This window comes from Barbus barbus, assembly GCF_936440315.1.
Source record: "Barbus barbus genome assembly, chromosome: 15".
Taxonomy (NCBI): domain Eukaryota; kingdom Metazoa; phylum Chordata; class Actinopteri; order Cypriniformes; family Cyprinidae; genus Barbus; species Barbus barbus.
In genome coordinates this window covers 13,132,426-13,149,098 of record NC_136743.1, presented here as the reverse complement: position 1 = coordinate 13,149,098, position 16,673 = coordinate 13,132,426, and the positions used below count along the sequence as shown (strand labels likewise).

General features: G+C 37.8%; 2 protein-coding genes across 6 annotated transcripts; one reads left to right on the top strand and one right to left on the bottom strand.

Moving 5' to 3' along the window:
* Positions 1 to 758: 758 nt before the first annotated feature.
* On the bottom strand, positions 759 to 11,163 carry LOC306881172 (serine/threonine-protein kinase PRP4 homolog). Of its 3 annotated transcripts, XM_079435103.1 has the most exons (17): positions 10,876 to 11,163; positions 9,401 to 10,561; positions 9,120 to 9,260; positions 8,663 to 8,809; positions 8,497 to 8,578; positions 7,986 to 8,193; positions 7,369 to 7,442; positions 6,950 to 7,040; positions 6,672 to 6,819; positions 6,313 to 6,450; positions 5,748 to 5,901; positions 5,551 to 5,665; positions 5,274 to 5,425; positions 5,112 to 5,198; positions 3,821 to 4,628; positions 1,461 to 2,561; positions 759 to 999 (listed from the first exon to the last, which is right to left on the bottom strand). In XM_079435103.1, exons 1-15 carry the CDS (start codon positions 10,920 to 10,922, stop codon positions 4,425 to 4,427), a joined length of 2,949 nt encoding a protein of 982 aa, XP_079291229.1. In that variant the 5' UTR covers positions 10,923 to 11,163; the 3' UTR covers positions 759 to 999; positions 1,461 to 2,561; positions 3,821 to 4,424. The 3 variants fall into 3 exon arrangements, with proteins under 3 accessions (XP_079291229.1, XP_079291228.1, XP_079291227.1); XM_079435102.1 differs by having other exon boundaries at positions 759 to 2,561; XM_079435101.1 differs by having other exon boundaries at positions 759 to 2,561; positions 3,853 to 4,628.
* A 21-nt stretch (positions 11,164 to 11,184) lies between these two features.
* LOC306881174 (uncharacterized protein) lies at positions 11,185 to 16,570 on the top strand. Of its 3 annotated transcripts, none has more exons than XM_079435105.1 (9): positions 11,222 to 11,326; positions 11,397 to 11,577; positions 12,244 to 12,760; positions 13,053 to 13,755; positions 14,166 to 14,253; positions 14,509 to 14,733; positions 15,455 to 15,588; positions 15,935 to 16,058; positions 16,150 to 16,570. In XM_079435105.1, exons 2-9 carry the CDS (start codon positions 11,483 to 11,485, stop codon positions 16,361 to 16,363), a joined length of 2,100 nt encoding a protein of 699 aa, XP_079291231.1. In that variant the 5' UTR covers positions 11,222 to 11,326; positions 11,397 to 11,482; the 3' UTR covers positions 16,364 to 16,570. The 3 variants fall into 3 exon arrangements, with proteins under 3 accessions (XP_079291232.1, XP_079291231.1, XP_079291233.1); XM_079435107.1 differs by having other exon boundaries at positions 11,229 to 11,326; positions 11,397 to 11,833; XM_079435106.1 differs by having other exon boundaries at positions 11,185 to 11,833.
* Positions 16,571 to 16,673: the final 103 nt, after the last annotated feature.

Genomic DNA, 16,673 nt, shown 5'->3' with positions numbered 1-16,673 from the left:
AGACATGTGGAAAGCCCTTGTTCTCAGGTAGAACACTTGAGGACTAAAGGCAATAATTCAGTTTTAGAAGATCTAACAAAACTTGCTCTTTCTTCAAGCTCTCATTCAAAGTCTACACAACTTAATCACCCCTCGCCAAATCCTGGGAAGGTGTGGATTGGATTTCAGCAACCACTGGCTTTACCTAAGAAACCACACTCTGGTGTGGTAAAATTAAAGAAGACTGATGCCCTTGTTCAAGATCTTGTTGTTCATTCGAGCACGTCACAAAAATGCAGTAGTCCAAATAGCTCGAAGAGATGCAAACGCTCAAAGAAAGCCATGCCAAAGTCTCAGAAGACTTCTTCTGAAAAGACTAGTGTTCCTGCTAAAGCTCTTTGCAGGAAAACATGATATAATTATTTTTAAGGGTTTTAAGATGTAAGATTGACAGTGTGTAATTACCTGTGTGCATGTTACTGTATTTAATCTTCCAAATTCAATACAAGTTGAGCTCCATCAACAACATTTGTGGCATGCTGTCAGTTACCACAGAAAAATAACTTAAGTTTTAGGAAAAAAAAAACATCTTACACAGTAGCCAAAAACATTTCTTCAGTAGTTCTTCATTTTTTTTGTGGGCTTTGGGCTGCTTTTTATTGATACAGACAAATGATAAGGAGCTTGCACTAACCACATGCAGCAGAACTAACTGGAATACAGTGTTACCTAAATATATAAACACTTCTACTAAAAATGAAATGAAACCAGATTATAAGTCATTGTAAAATTCACCATTTATTAATATTCTTGTGCAATATTGGCTGTATAATCTGATACAAAATGAACATATTGTTATGCTGTGTACAAATGTCGGTAATTTCCCCCTTGAGTGGATAAGAAGATGAGCTCTTGAAAGGCACTTCAATAACAGAGTAGGACAGCAGCTGGCCATCAGGATCTCTATCACACTTGGAATCACACGTGGCCATGACAGTAGGGAAGATTTTAACACTTACCCTGAAAATAGAATTGAAAATGGTTAGTTGTGGTTCAAGAACGATTACTTTTGTGGGCGACATGCAAACATGTATTTCTTAAAAAGGAAAAGCATTACCTTTTGGTTGATAAATCTGGAATGTGTAATACCAGATTGTAACAATTTTTATGTATGTTGAGTAAATTTATTTTAAAAACCTGCATTGTCACTATATATAGTGTTTTAAGCATAAGTATGAATTGCTTGTAAATTGCAAATTTAGGAGGTATTTATTGGGTTTAGGCAAAAATTTGGTTATACTGTATAAATACATTTGGATTTGACTAAATTATATAAAAAAAAAGAAAAGAAAAAAAAGAATCAGTAACTGTCATATTTTCTCATAGGCTAAACGAGGAACTACTTATTCAACCACATACAAATATTGTCAGCTTAAAATCAACAGCTTAATTCTCGTAAAAGCTCGCTCTAAAACAGAAACCTTTTTTCAGATGAGATTTCCTTTAAGAGTCTTCTTTAACAGACAGCACCTATAATACAAAGAATAAACATACCAGTATCTTGGTACATTACAGAAAGTACACATTCTTGAAATATCCTGGGGAAATACACACTCATCAGCCGACACACAAGGTGACTAAATCAGCCCATATTTTTAGGTCTTGAATATAAAACGGTCCAAGAACGAATCTCTGTGGTTCACACCAATGGATAAAGTCAATGCAAGGTCCTCACAAAGCTGAATATAGATAGGTTATTCTGTGTAAAATTCATGTATATAAGTTCATTTATAAAATAAAAGGGTTTTAATAAAGGAAAATATACAGCTGCCCTTATATTTAAGAAAAGGGCCCCTATCATTGGCATCTGAAAACCCATTGTCTGCTGCCAAATTCATTAATATCATCTAATATCTACATCCCTAAAAAGCTGGAATAGAAATTAGACATTGATTGATACTACACATGAGATGGGAACATTAATCCTATGAGAATTAGCCTCTGAACTGGCTGTTCATTTCTAATCAGAGCTTTGCTTTGTGTTGGATCTAAACATGCCTTTAGGAGTGACCTGATAAAGGGCCTTGAAGAGGTCTCGTCCTTTTGAAAGCAGAGGCAGGCAGGAGGATGATGGACAGACATGTCTCCATTGGCCAGAGAATATACTCGAACACAAAGAAACAGTGGGAGAAACAGCACAAACAGCAGTTAGTGTTGATGAAACAAAACCCACCACAAGCTTCCTAAGACGTTGAATTATGTTCTTACACTGTTATGATTAACTTGCATGAAATTCTTGAAAGACAGACAACTTGTGGGAAGTCTAAATTAATTTTTTTTCCACCACAAAACAGCTTTATTTTTATATTGTTTAATGATAACAAATAATGTGAATTTACAGTAAATTCAAATTATTCCATTATCATGCAGGACAGGCTTTGCAAAAAAAAAAACAGGCAGATAATTCTTCCAGCGTACTTTATGACCGGTGTATAGATTTGGAACATAAGGAATTGAGATATGAATAAAGAAGCAATTACCGCTTGTAACAAGCAGATTCATAGATCAGAGCAGGAAAACCCCTGTATCAAAAGACAACATTGTCACAATCACAAGAACAGTCACAAAAAAATACATCTAAATAGTCTACGCATAGTGAAAAACACACCAGAGGGTTTGTACAGTAGTGCATTGGAAGCCATACATATATTCTCATGCATATTGAAAAACACTCAATAGATTATGCAAAAACTATGACAGATAAGTGTGACATCTCTGAAAAAGGTGAGGCATGTCTATCAGAGGCAGTACACTGAAGGTGCTTGGTCCATTAAAAAAATACTTGGATTCACCCTTACCCTCAATGTCAACCGTAATCAGTTCCTTCCATTTTTGAGAAAGTGATAAGTCAGTCTTTTCATTCATACCAACTGTTTTGACTCTGTGAGAAACACCACAACAGAAGCTCTGTTCCAAAATCTAGTGAAGCTGTCTCACTGACTATTGCATACTAAGGCAGCGCCTTAAAAAGTGAACATTTTGGAATGCTCTACGTACGTTCACGACTGCAATACTCTATTAAACATAATAAAATAATGAAACATAATAATATAAAATTATTATATAAAAAGTCATACAAAATTTCAGTCAAATAGTTTTTAATTTTACACTTTTTAATAATAATTTTCAGTATTGCACAAACGTATAGGGTCAGTAAGTACATTCATTCAGAAAGGTTGCATTAAAGACAAGGACATTTATAATATTACAAAAGATATATTATATTTCAAATAAATGCTATTCTTTTGAACTCTCCATTCATCAACGAATCCTAAAAAAAGGTATCATTGTTTCCATAAAAAATATTAAGCAGCACAATTATTTTTTAACACTGAAAATAATAATAAATGTTTCTTAAGGACTGATTCAGCATATTAGACTAATTTCTGAAGGATCATGTGACAGCAAAGACTGGAGCAATGGCTGCAGAAAACATTCAGCTTCGCATCAGAAACAAATGACATTTTAAAATATATTAAAACAGAAAATGATTTTAAATTGTAATAATAATTCATAATACTACTTTTTTAAACAAATAAATAACAAAATTAAAGACCCCAAACATTTGAACAGTGATATAATATAATATATCTATGATGCCTCACTAGGTTTTGGTACAGAGCAAAAGGGTGACAAAGGGTTTCAATGCATGTCCATTTCTTCAAATTACATTCTGTAAACATGCAGGAGAAGCCTAAAGGGCTTTATGATGGCACTTTATTTTTGGCCTTGAAAAGAATGCAAAATGTTGATGCCGTTTGTTTTGGAAGGATTAGCTTACCTTCAGTGTACCGATAGAGGTGTACAACCTGCCTTTACAGAGGAGGCTTTCCCTGCAGACCAGGTCAAGCAGGACCCAAGACCTCAGATTCAGCAGAAACACACCTAGGGCAAGGGGCATGCCGTGGGCCTGCACGCCAGGTTGAGTTCTCACTCTCACACCTAAGGGAGGGTGGATATAGACAGCATTTATGCTGGTCTTACTTACGTCACACTCTAAACAGTCCTTGGTGGTTGAGTAATATTTGGTTTACATCAAATTCTAGAATTTTACATAAAATATAAGGTCTGTGAACTTAGCACACAAATTGATATTTTTACATTCTGAACATTGAGCATAATATCAAATATATTTGAAATGATTATTAGCAAGAAACTGTGTATAAAGCATGCAATCTGAACAATATAGATTATTTTGAAAGATTTTCTGTTTTCTGAAAGATTTACAGCTTACAGGGTGTCTTGTAGGTCATCTAATAATAATAAAATAAAGTAAATCAGAGACTAAAATAAAATAGCAAGTCAATAAAATATGCAAACGTCTTTTGTTGTCTGAGTCATATCTGTAGATACAAAACCATCATTAATCTGAGGTACGCTGCTGATCATATCCTCTCCTGGATGAAAGGACGCTGTAATGCCTGATTGATGGTGATCCGCTTGGCAGGATCCAGCATCAGAATCTGGTCCAACAGATCTTTGAGCTGAACAACCTTCTTTCGCTGGTCCTCTGGTAGCGCCTGGCGACCCACCATGTCCATCGATAGGTCCTTAGTTGGGTTAATGGTACTCATGACCGTGATCTTTTCCTGCAGAGAAAGAGACGTAGGTGTAGAGGGGAAGAATGAGAAAAAAGTGAAAGGTAAAAAAATTTATTTAATTAGTCTGAAGTAATTTATACAGATATTTTTCAGTGATAAAATTAGGGCAGCGCGATTAATTGGAAAAAGTACAGTTGTACTGTAAAATAATTTTTTTAATGGATTTTTCTAAGTACAATTTTTTTTTATTTTACAGTGAAATTGCAATAGTGATATTTATTGTTTATTATTTTTATTTAGGGATAAATATTATTATATAGTGAAGCCAAAAGACAAATGTCCAATTGTGGACACTAAAGGAACAAGCTAACTAGCTTTATAAATCATGTTGATTTTTGGCCAAATTGTGCAGTCCAATAAATAAGCACAGGAAACCGGGAGCTTTTAAAATAAATAAATAATAAAAAAAAAACCATGCAGCCCTATTTTCCTTTTTTTTGTTTTTAAGTGAATGGAATATATAACACTTACCCTCTCAGTGACCTTATCAACCTCTGTATACAAAAAGTTCAAGTTTTGGTCAAAGTGCTGGTCCTTGAACAGACCCTTCCTGATCATCTGTAAATATAAAAAATATTTAATCTATTTTTTTATATATTTTGTTTTAATTCCTAATATATAATGAATTTTTACTTTATTAGGTAGTTTTCCTTTCAGGTCCATGGCAAGTTTTAGCATGTGGTTATTTGTTTTCCCAGGGAAAAGGATTTTTCCTGTGTATAGTTCATAGAGAGTACAGCCCACAGACCACATATCGATTCCGTAGTCATACGACTTTCCGATGACTGCAAAAAGAGGAAGAAAAACTCTTAAAGCCTAAACAAGTATTACCCAATTTCAGATGGGTTCATTAAAACTCTTTTTTTTTTTTTTTAGATGGTTTAATTTGATTCGTTAAGTTTTTACTTACTGATCTCAGGTGCCCTGTAGAAGCGGCTGACCAGATATGGTGTTATGTCATTGTCAGCCACATGTGACCCTGAGCCAAAGTCGCACAACTTGAGAATGGTCTTGGATTCGTTCACCTTTAGAGTATTAAATATGTTTATATAATAAGACAGATAGAAGTCAGTGTCCAATATTTATGGCACAAGAATTGTGACTTACTAAAATGTTGTCGGGTTTGATGTCAGCATGCAGGATGTTGCAGCGCTTGAGGTGTTTGAGGGCCAGGAAAAGCTGCTGGCTGTACGAACGCACAGCCTTGATGTGTAGCCCAACGTCCTTGCCATATTTCCTCAACACCTCCCGCAGGTTCATGCTGAAGCCAGAAAGAAATAAAGTTGCTTTAAAAGGATTAGTTCACTTCCAGAATAAATATTTCCTGATAATTTACTCATCCCCATGTCATCAAAGATGTTCATGTCTTTCTTTCTTCAGTTGAAAAGAACTTAAGGTTTTTGAGGAAAACCGAGAATCTTTGAAGCTGCATTCAAACTGCAATTTGGACCTTCAACCAATTGGCTCCCAGTGAAGTCCACTATATGGAGAAAATACCGGGAATGTTTTCCTCAAAAACCTTTCTTTCTGACTGAAGAAAGAAAAACATAAACATCTTGGATGACATGAGGGTGAGTAAATTATCATGAAATTTTTACTGGAAGTGAACTAATCCTTTAAGAGAAGAACTCAAGCTGCACTAATGCATGTGAATCTGTTGACTGTAATGTACCTGAGTGGTTCGAACACCAGACACAGATGCTGCTTGTGATAAAAGTGTCTAAAGAGCCGCAGACAGTGGAACTTATCATCTGCATCGGCATCATTCAGTTTCTTCAGAAACTCCAGCTCTTTGAGTCCTGTCTTTTGCCTGTGGGAGAAAACATGTGTCCGTCGGTCACAAAGACCACATCTACACCTACTCTAAATCTCAGTTCCTATCCAAGTAAATCCCTATGACACAATTTATTTGAGAACATTAAAACTGTGGACGTAACCAACACCACACATTGTGGTTTGATCAGAAATCCAACTGTACCAGACAGAAGTGTTTAAAGGCTAAGCATTCAGCTTTTAAGGGAAGTGTCTTACATCATCTCATTGTTGCGTATTATTTTCACCGCCACTTCCTGATTGGCTCGGGCCAAGTCTCTGGCTCGGATCACATTACTGAAGACACCCTGTCCAGTGTAGCCGTACACCCCATACCGTTTGTCCAACACCTCGCCAATGTTCACACCTGAATACATTAAAAGAACAATCATGTATTTTATGTCCTCTTTAACATGAAACCTAAGATCAATCGTATAAACAAGTCTTGGATACTATAGATTTAAATAACAGCATTTGCATCAAGACAACAGACTTACGGTAATAGCCCTCTGCATCTGTCCAGTTATCTCTGAGACTTGGGTTTTCCTTGAAGTCCTTGCCAATGCCTGCGGCCCTTAACCTGGCACTCTGCGGAGAGAGATTAGATGTGGATTTGTCACTGTCAACATGATTGAATTCAGAGAGTTGATTAAAATATTCATTCATGAATGAGTGACTGACACCATAAGAGACCAGTTCAACGTCTGAGGGGCCTCGAGATCCAGTGAGCACCAGAGTCAGATTACCCACTTGGGAAAAAAGCTTTGAACAAAGTTTCCAGTATAGAAACAACAGCTTGCACAGGACTATGCAACTCTACCTGTAGAGATCCCCTTACATGGACAAATTCAATCAAATTCTGGGGCTTGCAAAGCCATTGACCTACGCAATGGAGAGCAGGAACTTGGCTACTCACGTCAAAGTATGCAGTGAACATGTCATCTGACTCTGTGAACATATCTGGCGCTGGTGGCTTTTTCAGATTTGCACCTAAAGAAAATGAACAATGAGGCAATGAAAGGAACGTAGACTTGCTGACAACGTATCAGACCGCCTTGCATTACATCAGAATAAATGTTTCATGTCTCAAATTTCAATGACTCTCCTTTTTGTCTTCCTAAACTGATATGAAAGCCATTTTAGACTTTATACTGACACCTGTTGGCATGGATGTAGCATCAAGCAAATGTTATTAGTTGCTAGTGCTGTCTCAGAAATATATCTGCAGGTGTATTTATTATATTATATAAACTAATAAAATGTGAAAATGTTACATTTTTAAATAGATTATTGGGCAGAAAAACATTTAGCAATTTTATGATCACTCCATATGAATGATGAGTAGTCGTGAGCACTCACTGGTCATGCGATCTCAACATGAGCGGGGACCACCTTTTGTACGATATGATAGTTTAATCAGTTTTTCTCATGTATGTGTACATCATTTTAAACATGATTGTCAAACCTAATCTGAACAACTTTTTAAAGTGGAAAGTGCACTTTTAATTAAAATATATTTTGCAGATGACATACCATCTTTTTCTTGAGAGACAAGACTATGCTTGGCTTTCACATTATCCTCAAACGTGTCCAGGTTCTCTTGCTCGTAGGCTTTGACATCAGCAGCCACACGCTCAAGAATGTCATCAGGAGATGGCGATCGGCTGCGAGTGCTACTCTGAGGACTGCCATGCTCTGAGAGTCCTGACATGTTACTGTCCTCATTTACTGGCTTATACTTCTGTACAGGACACAAACACAATCACATTACATACTCTACCGTTCAAAAGCATGGGGGTTGGTAACATATAACAAAACAGTTGTGCTGCTTAATATTTTTTTTATTTATGATTATTTGATTAATGGAATGTTTAAAAGAAAAGCATTTATTGGAAATAGAAATCTTTTGTAACATTATAAATGTCTTTACTGTCACTTTTGATCACTTTAATGCATCCTTGCTGAATAGGATCCCAAACGTTTGAACATTAGTGTACGGCTAAAACAAACTAAAAGCCATTACAAGAGATTCAAATATTCTAACCTGCACAATGGCCAAGCGCTGAAGTCTCCTCTGTTCTATCAAAGCCTCCTCGTCCTCTTCATCAACGTCATAATCCTCCAGCCTAGACACAGATTAGTATTCAAAATTAAGTCCAAATATATGACCAGCAACATAAAAGCAAAACATCCTTTTCATTAATACTCACACTTCATCATCCGAGTCCTCCTGCTCAGGCTTCATTCCTTCAGACAGACTGCCCTTGAACATGTCCTCTCTTTCCCTGCTCCTTCTCTTCCGTCTTTCCTGTGATCCCGAACGTACCTGCTGTCTGCGCTCTGTCCTGTCACGCTCCCTAGATTTACACAATATTAATAATAAGAAGTTCCTTTTTAATTCTACCGAGAGATGTTATAATAAGTAAATTAGCATTCAGATGTAAATGTGATGCTCCTTGTAATTAAAATTCCATTTAAGTCCCTCGCTTAAGGACAGCAACCAAATCCGTTTACCTTTATTTCTACAGACGATGTGTAAAATAGGTACAAATGTATGAATTATTATTTGTGCATTTACTTTTAGCTCATTGAAGCTTATTGGATAGTTGTATCATCTAAATGGAGAGTTGTTGCACAGTTTTGAATGCTACCGCACACCACAGTCACCTGTGTCTAAGAGGAGACCTGCCGGTTCGTCTCCTGGGAGAACGGGACCTTCGTCTGACAGGTGAGTGATTTAACCTTCGTCTGGAGTTTAGAGAGGGACTTTCCTCGCTACGGCCCCCTGCCATATCACGAGATCGCATCCTTTGAGTATAAGAAAACAATATGAAAGTGAGTTTAAAAGAAATTTAATTTTGGGTAACAACAAGGAACGTTCATAAGAACAATATTAGTAATAATCTATCTATCTATCAATCAAAGGTTTAAACAAACAGAGCTAGAACCTGTCTTTGGAGAGTCTCTGTCGATCTTCTTCTCTCCGTCTCCTCTCAACAGACCGAGATCGGCCTCTCCTTGGAGGGGATCTGTCGTGACATGAAGATCCTTCCTGTCTGGATGCCCTGTCTGCGCTCTGGGCAACAGGGATGTGTTCAGGTGAGTGGTGGCCCCTGGGCCACACAGACAGGCAGTGCTGTTCTGGAGGTTGCTTTCTGCCAGGAGATCGATTCTCTTTTCCAGATGAGGCTTCTTTTGAGGGTACTTTCACTGATTTCTGGTCTCTCTCCCTGTCAGCTTCTGGCAAGTTTGTATTTCTTTCTTTAGATCTAGACCTGCTCCTTCTTTCTGAGGATCTGTGGTCTTCAATTTGCTCTTCAGGCCGTGTAGTTGATTTTTTGTTGCTTGATGGCAAGGCCTTGGACTTCACAGGAGATTTAGACCTATGACCAACATTTTTGGATCTCTCAGTGCTCTCAATCGATCGTCTCCGTTCCCTCGCTTGGATGGGACCACTAGGTTTATCACTGATGTTAACTTCTAACCCAGTCTTACTAACTATTTTTTCTGATTTATGGGCCCGGAGTGCCATCTCGTCAGACATGCTTCTGTCTTCCAGCCAGGGATAAATTTTTTCATCATCTGTGTAATCCTGTTGAGATCTTCCAGCGTGTCCCCGAGCATCAAAACCTTGTCTCTGTTGCTCACCGTTTTGCACAGCTTGCTGGATCTCGCCATCCTCCTCTGAATCGGAGTTATAACCCTGTAATATCAGTCCCATACCTGACTGCACAGCCCCTTCCATCAGCTCATTATCAAGCTCTGCTTGAATCATGGCCCTTTGTTTCTCCAGCTCCTCCAGAGCAGCAAGGTCATCAAGTCTGGATCGCTTTGGAGAGATGACTGCACCTTCACAGCCAGCAGAACAGTCTCTATCATCCTGGAATGAGTCTCTGTGTTTCCGCTTATGTTTGTGTTTGTACTTGTGCTTGTGATCCCTCTCATCTGGTAAGGGATATTTATGTTTTCTGTGCTTGCTCCGATGTTTGTGTTTTCTTCTTTTGTGTCTTTCCACCCTGGCAATGTCCATGTTATCTGCTTTTCTAGCTCCATCTTCACCAGGTCCATATTCATTTTCATCCACACTGTCAGAGCTCTCCACATCATCCCTGAAAAACAGTAAAGAACAGTACAATAATATTAACATACTTATTATATTCTGTTTTTTGATAAATGACAACAATTGCAATTACAAAGCATTCAGGACGTATGTTCCATTGTCGATGGCTTAAAGTATATACAAAAACATACTGCTAGTTTATGTTAACCACAGAAACCGAGAAGTGTGTTAACTGATATTGACAGAAAACTACACGTCAAACAAGTTGTACGGAAACGTTTTCATTTCCTATATATGTAACCCCTATTTATATATCTAAATACCAAAATGATGCAATATAAAGTCAGTAAAGATGTTACTTACACATAATCCTTCGCTATTGTTTTGGCTAACACGTCCATGTTCGCCATCTTGTTTGTTCCTGCTGAGTCGTTTGACAAAGAGAGTCGATTCACAGATTCAGTCTGGCTATGCTACCTGTACTAACTTAAAAATTAACAATCAATTTGTCCTCCAAATATCAATTTAAAATGTTCGTAACATTCCTGTCTCAGTATACATTATTGTACGGCGGCTAAAGGAAAAGGAAGTTCAGACCAAATTGACTGAATCACTGAATCGACGAATCAATCGTTTTGGAGCTTTAATAGAGCACGCATGCGCAGTGTCTACGCAGCATAGCACCCTACTGGTTTTTGTGAGTACTGTCAGTCATTAGAAACCATAGAACATGTACTTATAAGTTGCAGAAGGTATGAAGAACAGAGGAGAATTATGATGGATGAATTAATAAGAGATGGGTTGACAGGGGCAGGTATAAAATATATACTGCAAAATGGTGTAATTAGGCAAGGCAAGAAAAATATTTGTAATTTTTTAATTAGAGCAGGTTTGATGAAGAGAATATGATCGCGGAAAACAAGCTGGGGGAAATAAACTGGAGTAACATCGCAAGAAAATAACCCAGAAGATGGCGGTAATGCAACGCTCATGGATGCAAGCCGCCGTTAAACCTCAAAGAAGAAGAAGAAGAAGTGTCTACGCAGCAGAGGAACGAACACGAAGGCAGGGATCGTAAACATTTCTTCGTTGTGAACAGTTGTCATAAATTTATTGTTCACTTTTTTTGCCCAGACACTCAGTTTAAACCACTTAAAATTATGTTTGTACATCAGAATAGTGTTTGGGTTTGTCAAAGAATAATATAGCAGATGGCACATTTTACGCAGTATCTGTGTCTGGTAATTACGTAGTGGCCCCTAAATCGCATGTTTGCTTCCACAACACTAGTAATTTAAAGATACAACGCTGTTTGATGCAGGTACGCACATAATTTACACATCATTGACACACACACACACACACATAAATAGTTAAACTGTGAACGATTTAACTGTTAATTAACAAATATAGCTTGCTTTCTGAATTATTGGATGACTTTTGTGTTTGTAGCAGATGCTAGTAGTGCTAGTAGGTAACTTAACTAGTAAAGTTAGTGTTTATGTTGTAAATGAGCACTTTCTACGTCTGACGTTATCAGTGTGCTTCAGAGCGTTGTGCAATAACAGGTTGTACAATAAATCTACTTAATTAGCTATCAATATATCCAATGCCCAATAGCCTTGTTGAAGTGTAAAACACTGAACGTTTCATACTTCACTGCAGATAATTTAGAAGACTGCCTAATGTTTGTAATATGATATTTTTTCTTACTTCTCCACTGCTTCCCAGAATGGGTGGATTTAAAGATACATACCAAGATGTTCAGCCAGTAACCCTTCAACTTGCAGAAGAAAATGTCACTTCCAGTCTCTACTGCAGCTCAGCCGAGGGCATTGAAGCTCACGTGTCCACTTTAGTGGAAGCTTTCTTAGTTGAAGTGTACCGATGTAGAGTTTGTCAGTTTACCAGCAGCCAAAAAAACAAGATTAGCCATCATGTCTTGGGGAGACATGATCCAGTGTCTCCATGTCCCCATCTGCCATGTCTGGAGAAAGAGGATGAAGAGAGTTTGGGTGTAGGAATGAGGGTTGATGATGAAGAGGAGGTTGACCACAACAGCTCTCCATATGACCTAGAGAGTGATCTTCATTCTGGCTCAAAAAGCAGTGATGATCAGATGGACATGGAGCGCATGTCTTTCCTCCTCCCGATGTACGGCATGTTTCAAAACATCAGCCCACAGTCATGTGACATTGGCCTGGGCTCCAACTCTGTTGGGAACTTGCATGTGGCACAAACTTGTGAGGTGACTAAAGATTTGTGCAGTGTTAAAGGGATAGTCCCTCCTCACCTTCATGTTGTTTCAAATCTGCATTACTTTTTTTTTCTTCTGTGAAACATAAGATATTTGGAAGAATGTTGGTAACCAAATGGTTTTCAATTCAATAGGAACTGAAAATGGCTACCTACATTTTTAAAAATATGTTTGTAACGACATGAGGGTGAGTAAATGATGACAGAATTTTCATTTTGAGTGAACAATCTAATTTATTTGGTTTGAAATGTGAGAAAATGCAACTGTAAATGTTTTTTTTAAGGTAAGCACACTCTTTGAGGAGGATAGGCATGATGAGGACAGCGAGGAGGAACCTGTGTTTCAGCTGGAGGATGCTAACACAGATCTGGCCGTTCCTTTGAACAGCGGAATGGACACAGAAATCCAGGATGAAGAGATGGCCCAGTCGGCCCATCTCATGACTCTTGGGTTGTGCAGAATTTCAAGCACTAAGTGTCAACCTCAGTCTGCGACCTCAGCAAAAAGCCTGTCCCATCCAGAAGGTGAACAGGATGCTGGACATGCCAACATGGATGCTGAAATGCAGAAGCCATCTGAGGAGGATGGCGGATCGGCCTGCATCCTTTGTCAGACACTTGTTTCCAGTCGTAGTATGCTAGAGGTGCACCTGAAATGCCACAGTGGAGACCAAGGCTTTAGGTGCCCTCGCTGTGGTTGGGAATCAGAAGACTGGGATGATATGGAGCAGCACTGGAGAGGACATGGTAAAAGTAAAGGCTCAAAGAGGCATAAATGTAGCATTTGCCCCAGGACATTTAGGAGGGCTGACTCTTGGGATGCACATGAAGAAAGGCATAATCAGCGGCATCCCTGTCAGTCTGAGTCTGGGGGTCTGGTGCAGTGTTCTCTGTGCTTGGAGTGGTGTCTCTCAGGGAAGGAGTGGGAGATACACCAACAATGTCATTTTCAAGGAGGATTTAAGTGTTTACACTGTGATTTCAAAGGTACAGATCATTTTGTCTTATTAAACTGAGTTTACTTTGTTGTAATCTGAAGTTTTGTTGTAGCAAGCAGTAGGTTTGAATGTACTCTTTGAAAGGCTTGATACTTGTAAAGGCTTACAGGTTTTGAAATCATTGGTATTGTGTTAATATGAGTATGGACAGCTCAAAACTGCCATTGCTGAATTGACAGTCTACACATATCCAGCTAAGACTCAAGTTTGTGTTCCACACCATAGTCACTATAGAAGTGTATAGCAGTGTTGTTGATTTTAATGTGTTTTAAATATTTGTCTAGACTGTAAATTTATTAGATTTTTGTTTTAATTCCAAATTTGATAAGTAGAAATTTTCCTTTACCTCTATTTTTGCAATTTCTTATATTTCTCTTATTATTTATATTTCTCTTTTAGAGAAGTCATGGAATAAGACCCTGAAGCATATTCACACTCAACACAAACAGCTTGACACAAGTCAAAAGAAACAGGTTGCTCACTGTAGGTAAGTATCAAATGTTTTCATTCAAATTCATTTTTTGTCAACTAATTCAAAATGTCGTAAAGCATTGGTTCTCAACTGGGGGAGGTGGATCTCACTATGGGGGAAATATAATTTACATAAACTACGAATGTGTCCACAGTTCAAAAGTATTCAAATATTGTTGGAGTCCAAAAAAAGGGAATATGGTGAAACAGTTGACTATGTTACTCTGCTTAACAGCCACTGTTGAATGATGACTTCTTTGTCTGTACTCAGAGAAAACCAGCAACTTAACACATCCACCAGGTACCCAGAATGCTTGAGAAGGATGAAGCCTGAGTTGTGGTGCCAGGTTAAGAAGAACAGGGGGAAAAACAGGGTTGTGGCAAGGAAAAAAAGCAACGAAAGAGGAAAGAGTAGAGTGGGACATGTAAAGTGTGACGCATCAGTTGGACTCACTGTTTCTAGACGGAAAGAGTTCTGCTGCAACCTCTGTGACAAGTATGAGAATGATTTCATTCCACATCAGACAGTAATTATCTTAACCAAAAGACTGCTAATGATGTATTTTATAGTACGTGCAGTTCAAAAGTCTGTTGTCTTTCGATTTTTTAAAATGTTTTTAAAAAATGCCTCTTATGCTCACGAAAGCTTTGACAAAAAATACAGTAGAAACAGTCATTTTAAATGACTATTTTCTGTTTTAATGTATTTTAAAATGTAATTTATTCCTTTGATGCAAAACTGAAATTCCAGCAGCCATTACTCCAGTCTTAAGTGTCACGTGATCCTTCAGAAATCATTCTAATATGGCGATTTGGTGCTTAAGAAACATTTCTTATTATTATCAAAGCTGAAAACATTTGTGCTTAATGTTTTTGTGAAAACCATTGATATATTTTTTAGGATTCTTTAAAGAGAGGAAATTATTTAAAATGGAAATTATTTGTAACATTGTAAATGTCATTACTGTCACTTGAAATCAATTTAACATGCTCTTGCTGAATAAAAGTATTAATTTCTTTAGAAAAAAATCTTACTAACCCCAAACATTTGAACTGTAGTTTATAATATTTTTATAGTGGAAATGCACTGAAGCGTTTCACGTAGTATCTTTCTGAAAATAAATTAAATATTTCCTTAATATGCCATATAACTTTCTTTTTCCTTTGAGATAACTGTGGACTGTATAATTGTATAATTTATCTTTATCTTTGTTTAGGAAGTTTTCTACCAAGATGACAATGCGGCGTCACATGGGCATTCATCAAGGAGATAAACCATTTAAATGTCCACACTGCCATTACTGTGCTCGTCTCAAAGCCTCGCTCATACAGCACCTCCGCGTCCACACAGGTGCAGTTACCAACACATTGTACATATCTTATTTTAATATGAAACATTCTTTTTTATGTATGCATATTTGCCGCAATGGCAGTAGACACATCTTTGTCCACCGCCTTTATTAGTTCTGGTCACTAAACAGAAATTATGATCAGAGCCGAGCCAATAAATGACTTTCCCATGGTACTTTAATTAGAAATGTTGCAAATATATGGAGAAAGACGGCTCATGGTGACATGCAGAGATTTAGAGCTTTGTGGAAGTCCTTTCAAAAGACTGGTTGTCATGGAACAGTTTCCATGACATTGCACTGCCTGAGTGTGGGAATTCCAGTGATGTGTTTTTCTTCTTGCTTTAGGTGAGAAGCCATACAAGTGTTCCCAGTGCTCCTATGCTTCTATTGACAGAAGCTCTCTGCACCGACACTTAAGGACACACACACAAGAAAAGCCTTACCGCTGCCAGTACTGTCCTTACAGCAGGTACATGCATTCATCTGTCATAAAGTTGACAGGCTACACTTGTTTCATACTACATCTGTAACTAAGAATGAGACTCTGCATTTCACTTCAGCATCCAGAAGAAGAGCTTAGACCTCCATTCACGGCGTCATCACACTGGCGAGTCATTCCCTTGTCACCTGTGCCAGTATTCCACACCAGACCGCCAGCTGCTGGTGCGACACAAGAGGAAACATCACAGTGCCGAACAAACTGCAGGACTGGGGCAGAGGAACACTTCTGGTTCCCAAACCGCACCTTCTCAAAGAGCACGGACTTCCAAATGATATATATGATTTCTAATAAAACATCTAAGTTAAATTTTACAATGACAAATTAAATTATTGTTTTGTTAATTATGCACATATCTTGTAATAATTCAGTAAATTCCATGTGCCATAGTGAAATGTTATGTCATGGTTTTAAATAAGAATAGATCACCTCAGCATTGACACATTAACTCAAGTCATGGTTTAATAAATTCAGTGGAATGTAGGTGAATGTTATTTGCTCTTATTTCAGTGGGTGGTTAATTATAGCTTTAAAAATAGAAAGCGATTAAAGGATTGACCCATGATGCAGCATGCGTAATACAGA

What these genes read in the sequence shown, in the direction of transcription:
- LOC306881172 (XM_079435102.1), bottom strand. Translation starts at nt 10,922, where the DNA reads ATGGCGAACATGGACGTGTTAGCCAAAACAATAGCGAAGGATTATGT. An exon ending in CAGAGACTCTCCAAAGACAG is followed by an intron (nt 9,261 to 9,400) that starts GTTCTAGCTCTG and finishes TTATACTCAAAG; the next exon opens with GATGCGATCTCGTGATATGG. An exon ending in CTACAGGGCACCTGAGATCA is followed by an intron (nt 5,426 to 5,550) that starts GTAAGTAAAAAC and finishes CTCTTTTTGCAG; the next exon opens with TCATCGGAAAGTCGTATGAC.
- LOC306881174 (XM_079435105.1), top strand. Translation starts at nt 11,483, where the DNA reads ATGGCGGTAATGCAACGCTCATGGATGCAAGCCGCCGTTAAACCTCAA. An exon ending in ATGTGGCACAAACTTGTGAG is followed by an intron (nt 12,761 to 13,052) that starts GTGACTAAAGAT and finishes GTTTTTTTTAAG; the next exon opens with GTAAGCACACTCTTTGAGGA. An exon ending in TTTACACTGTGATTTCAAAG is followed by an intron (nt 13,756 to 14,165) that starts GTACAGATCATT and finishes TTTCTCTTTTAG; the next exon opens with AGAAGTCATGGAATAAGACC.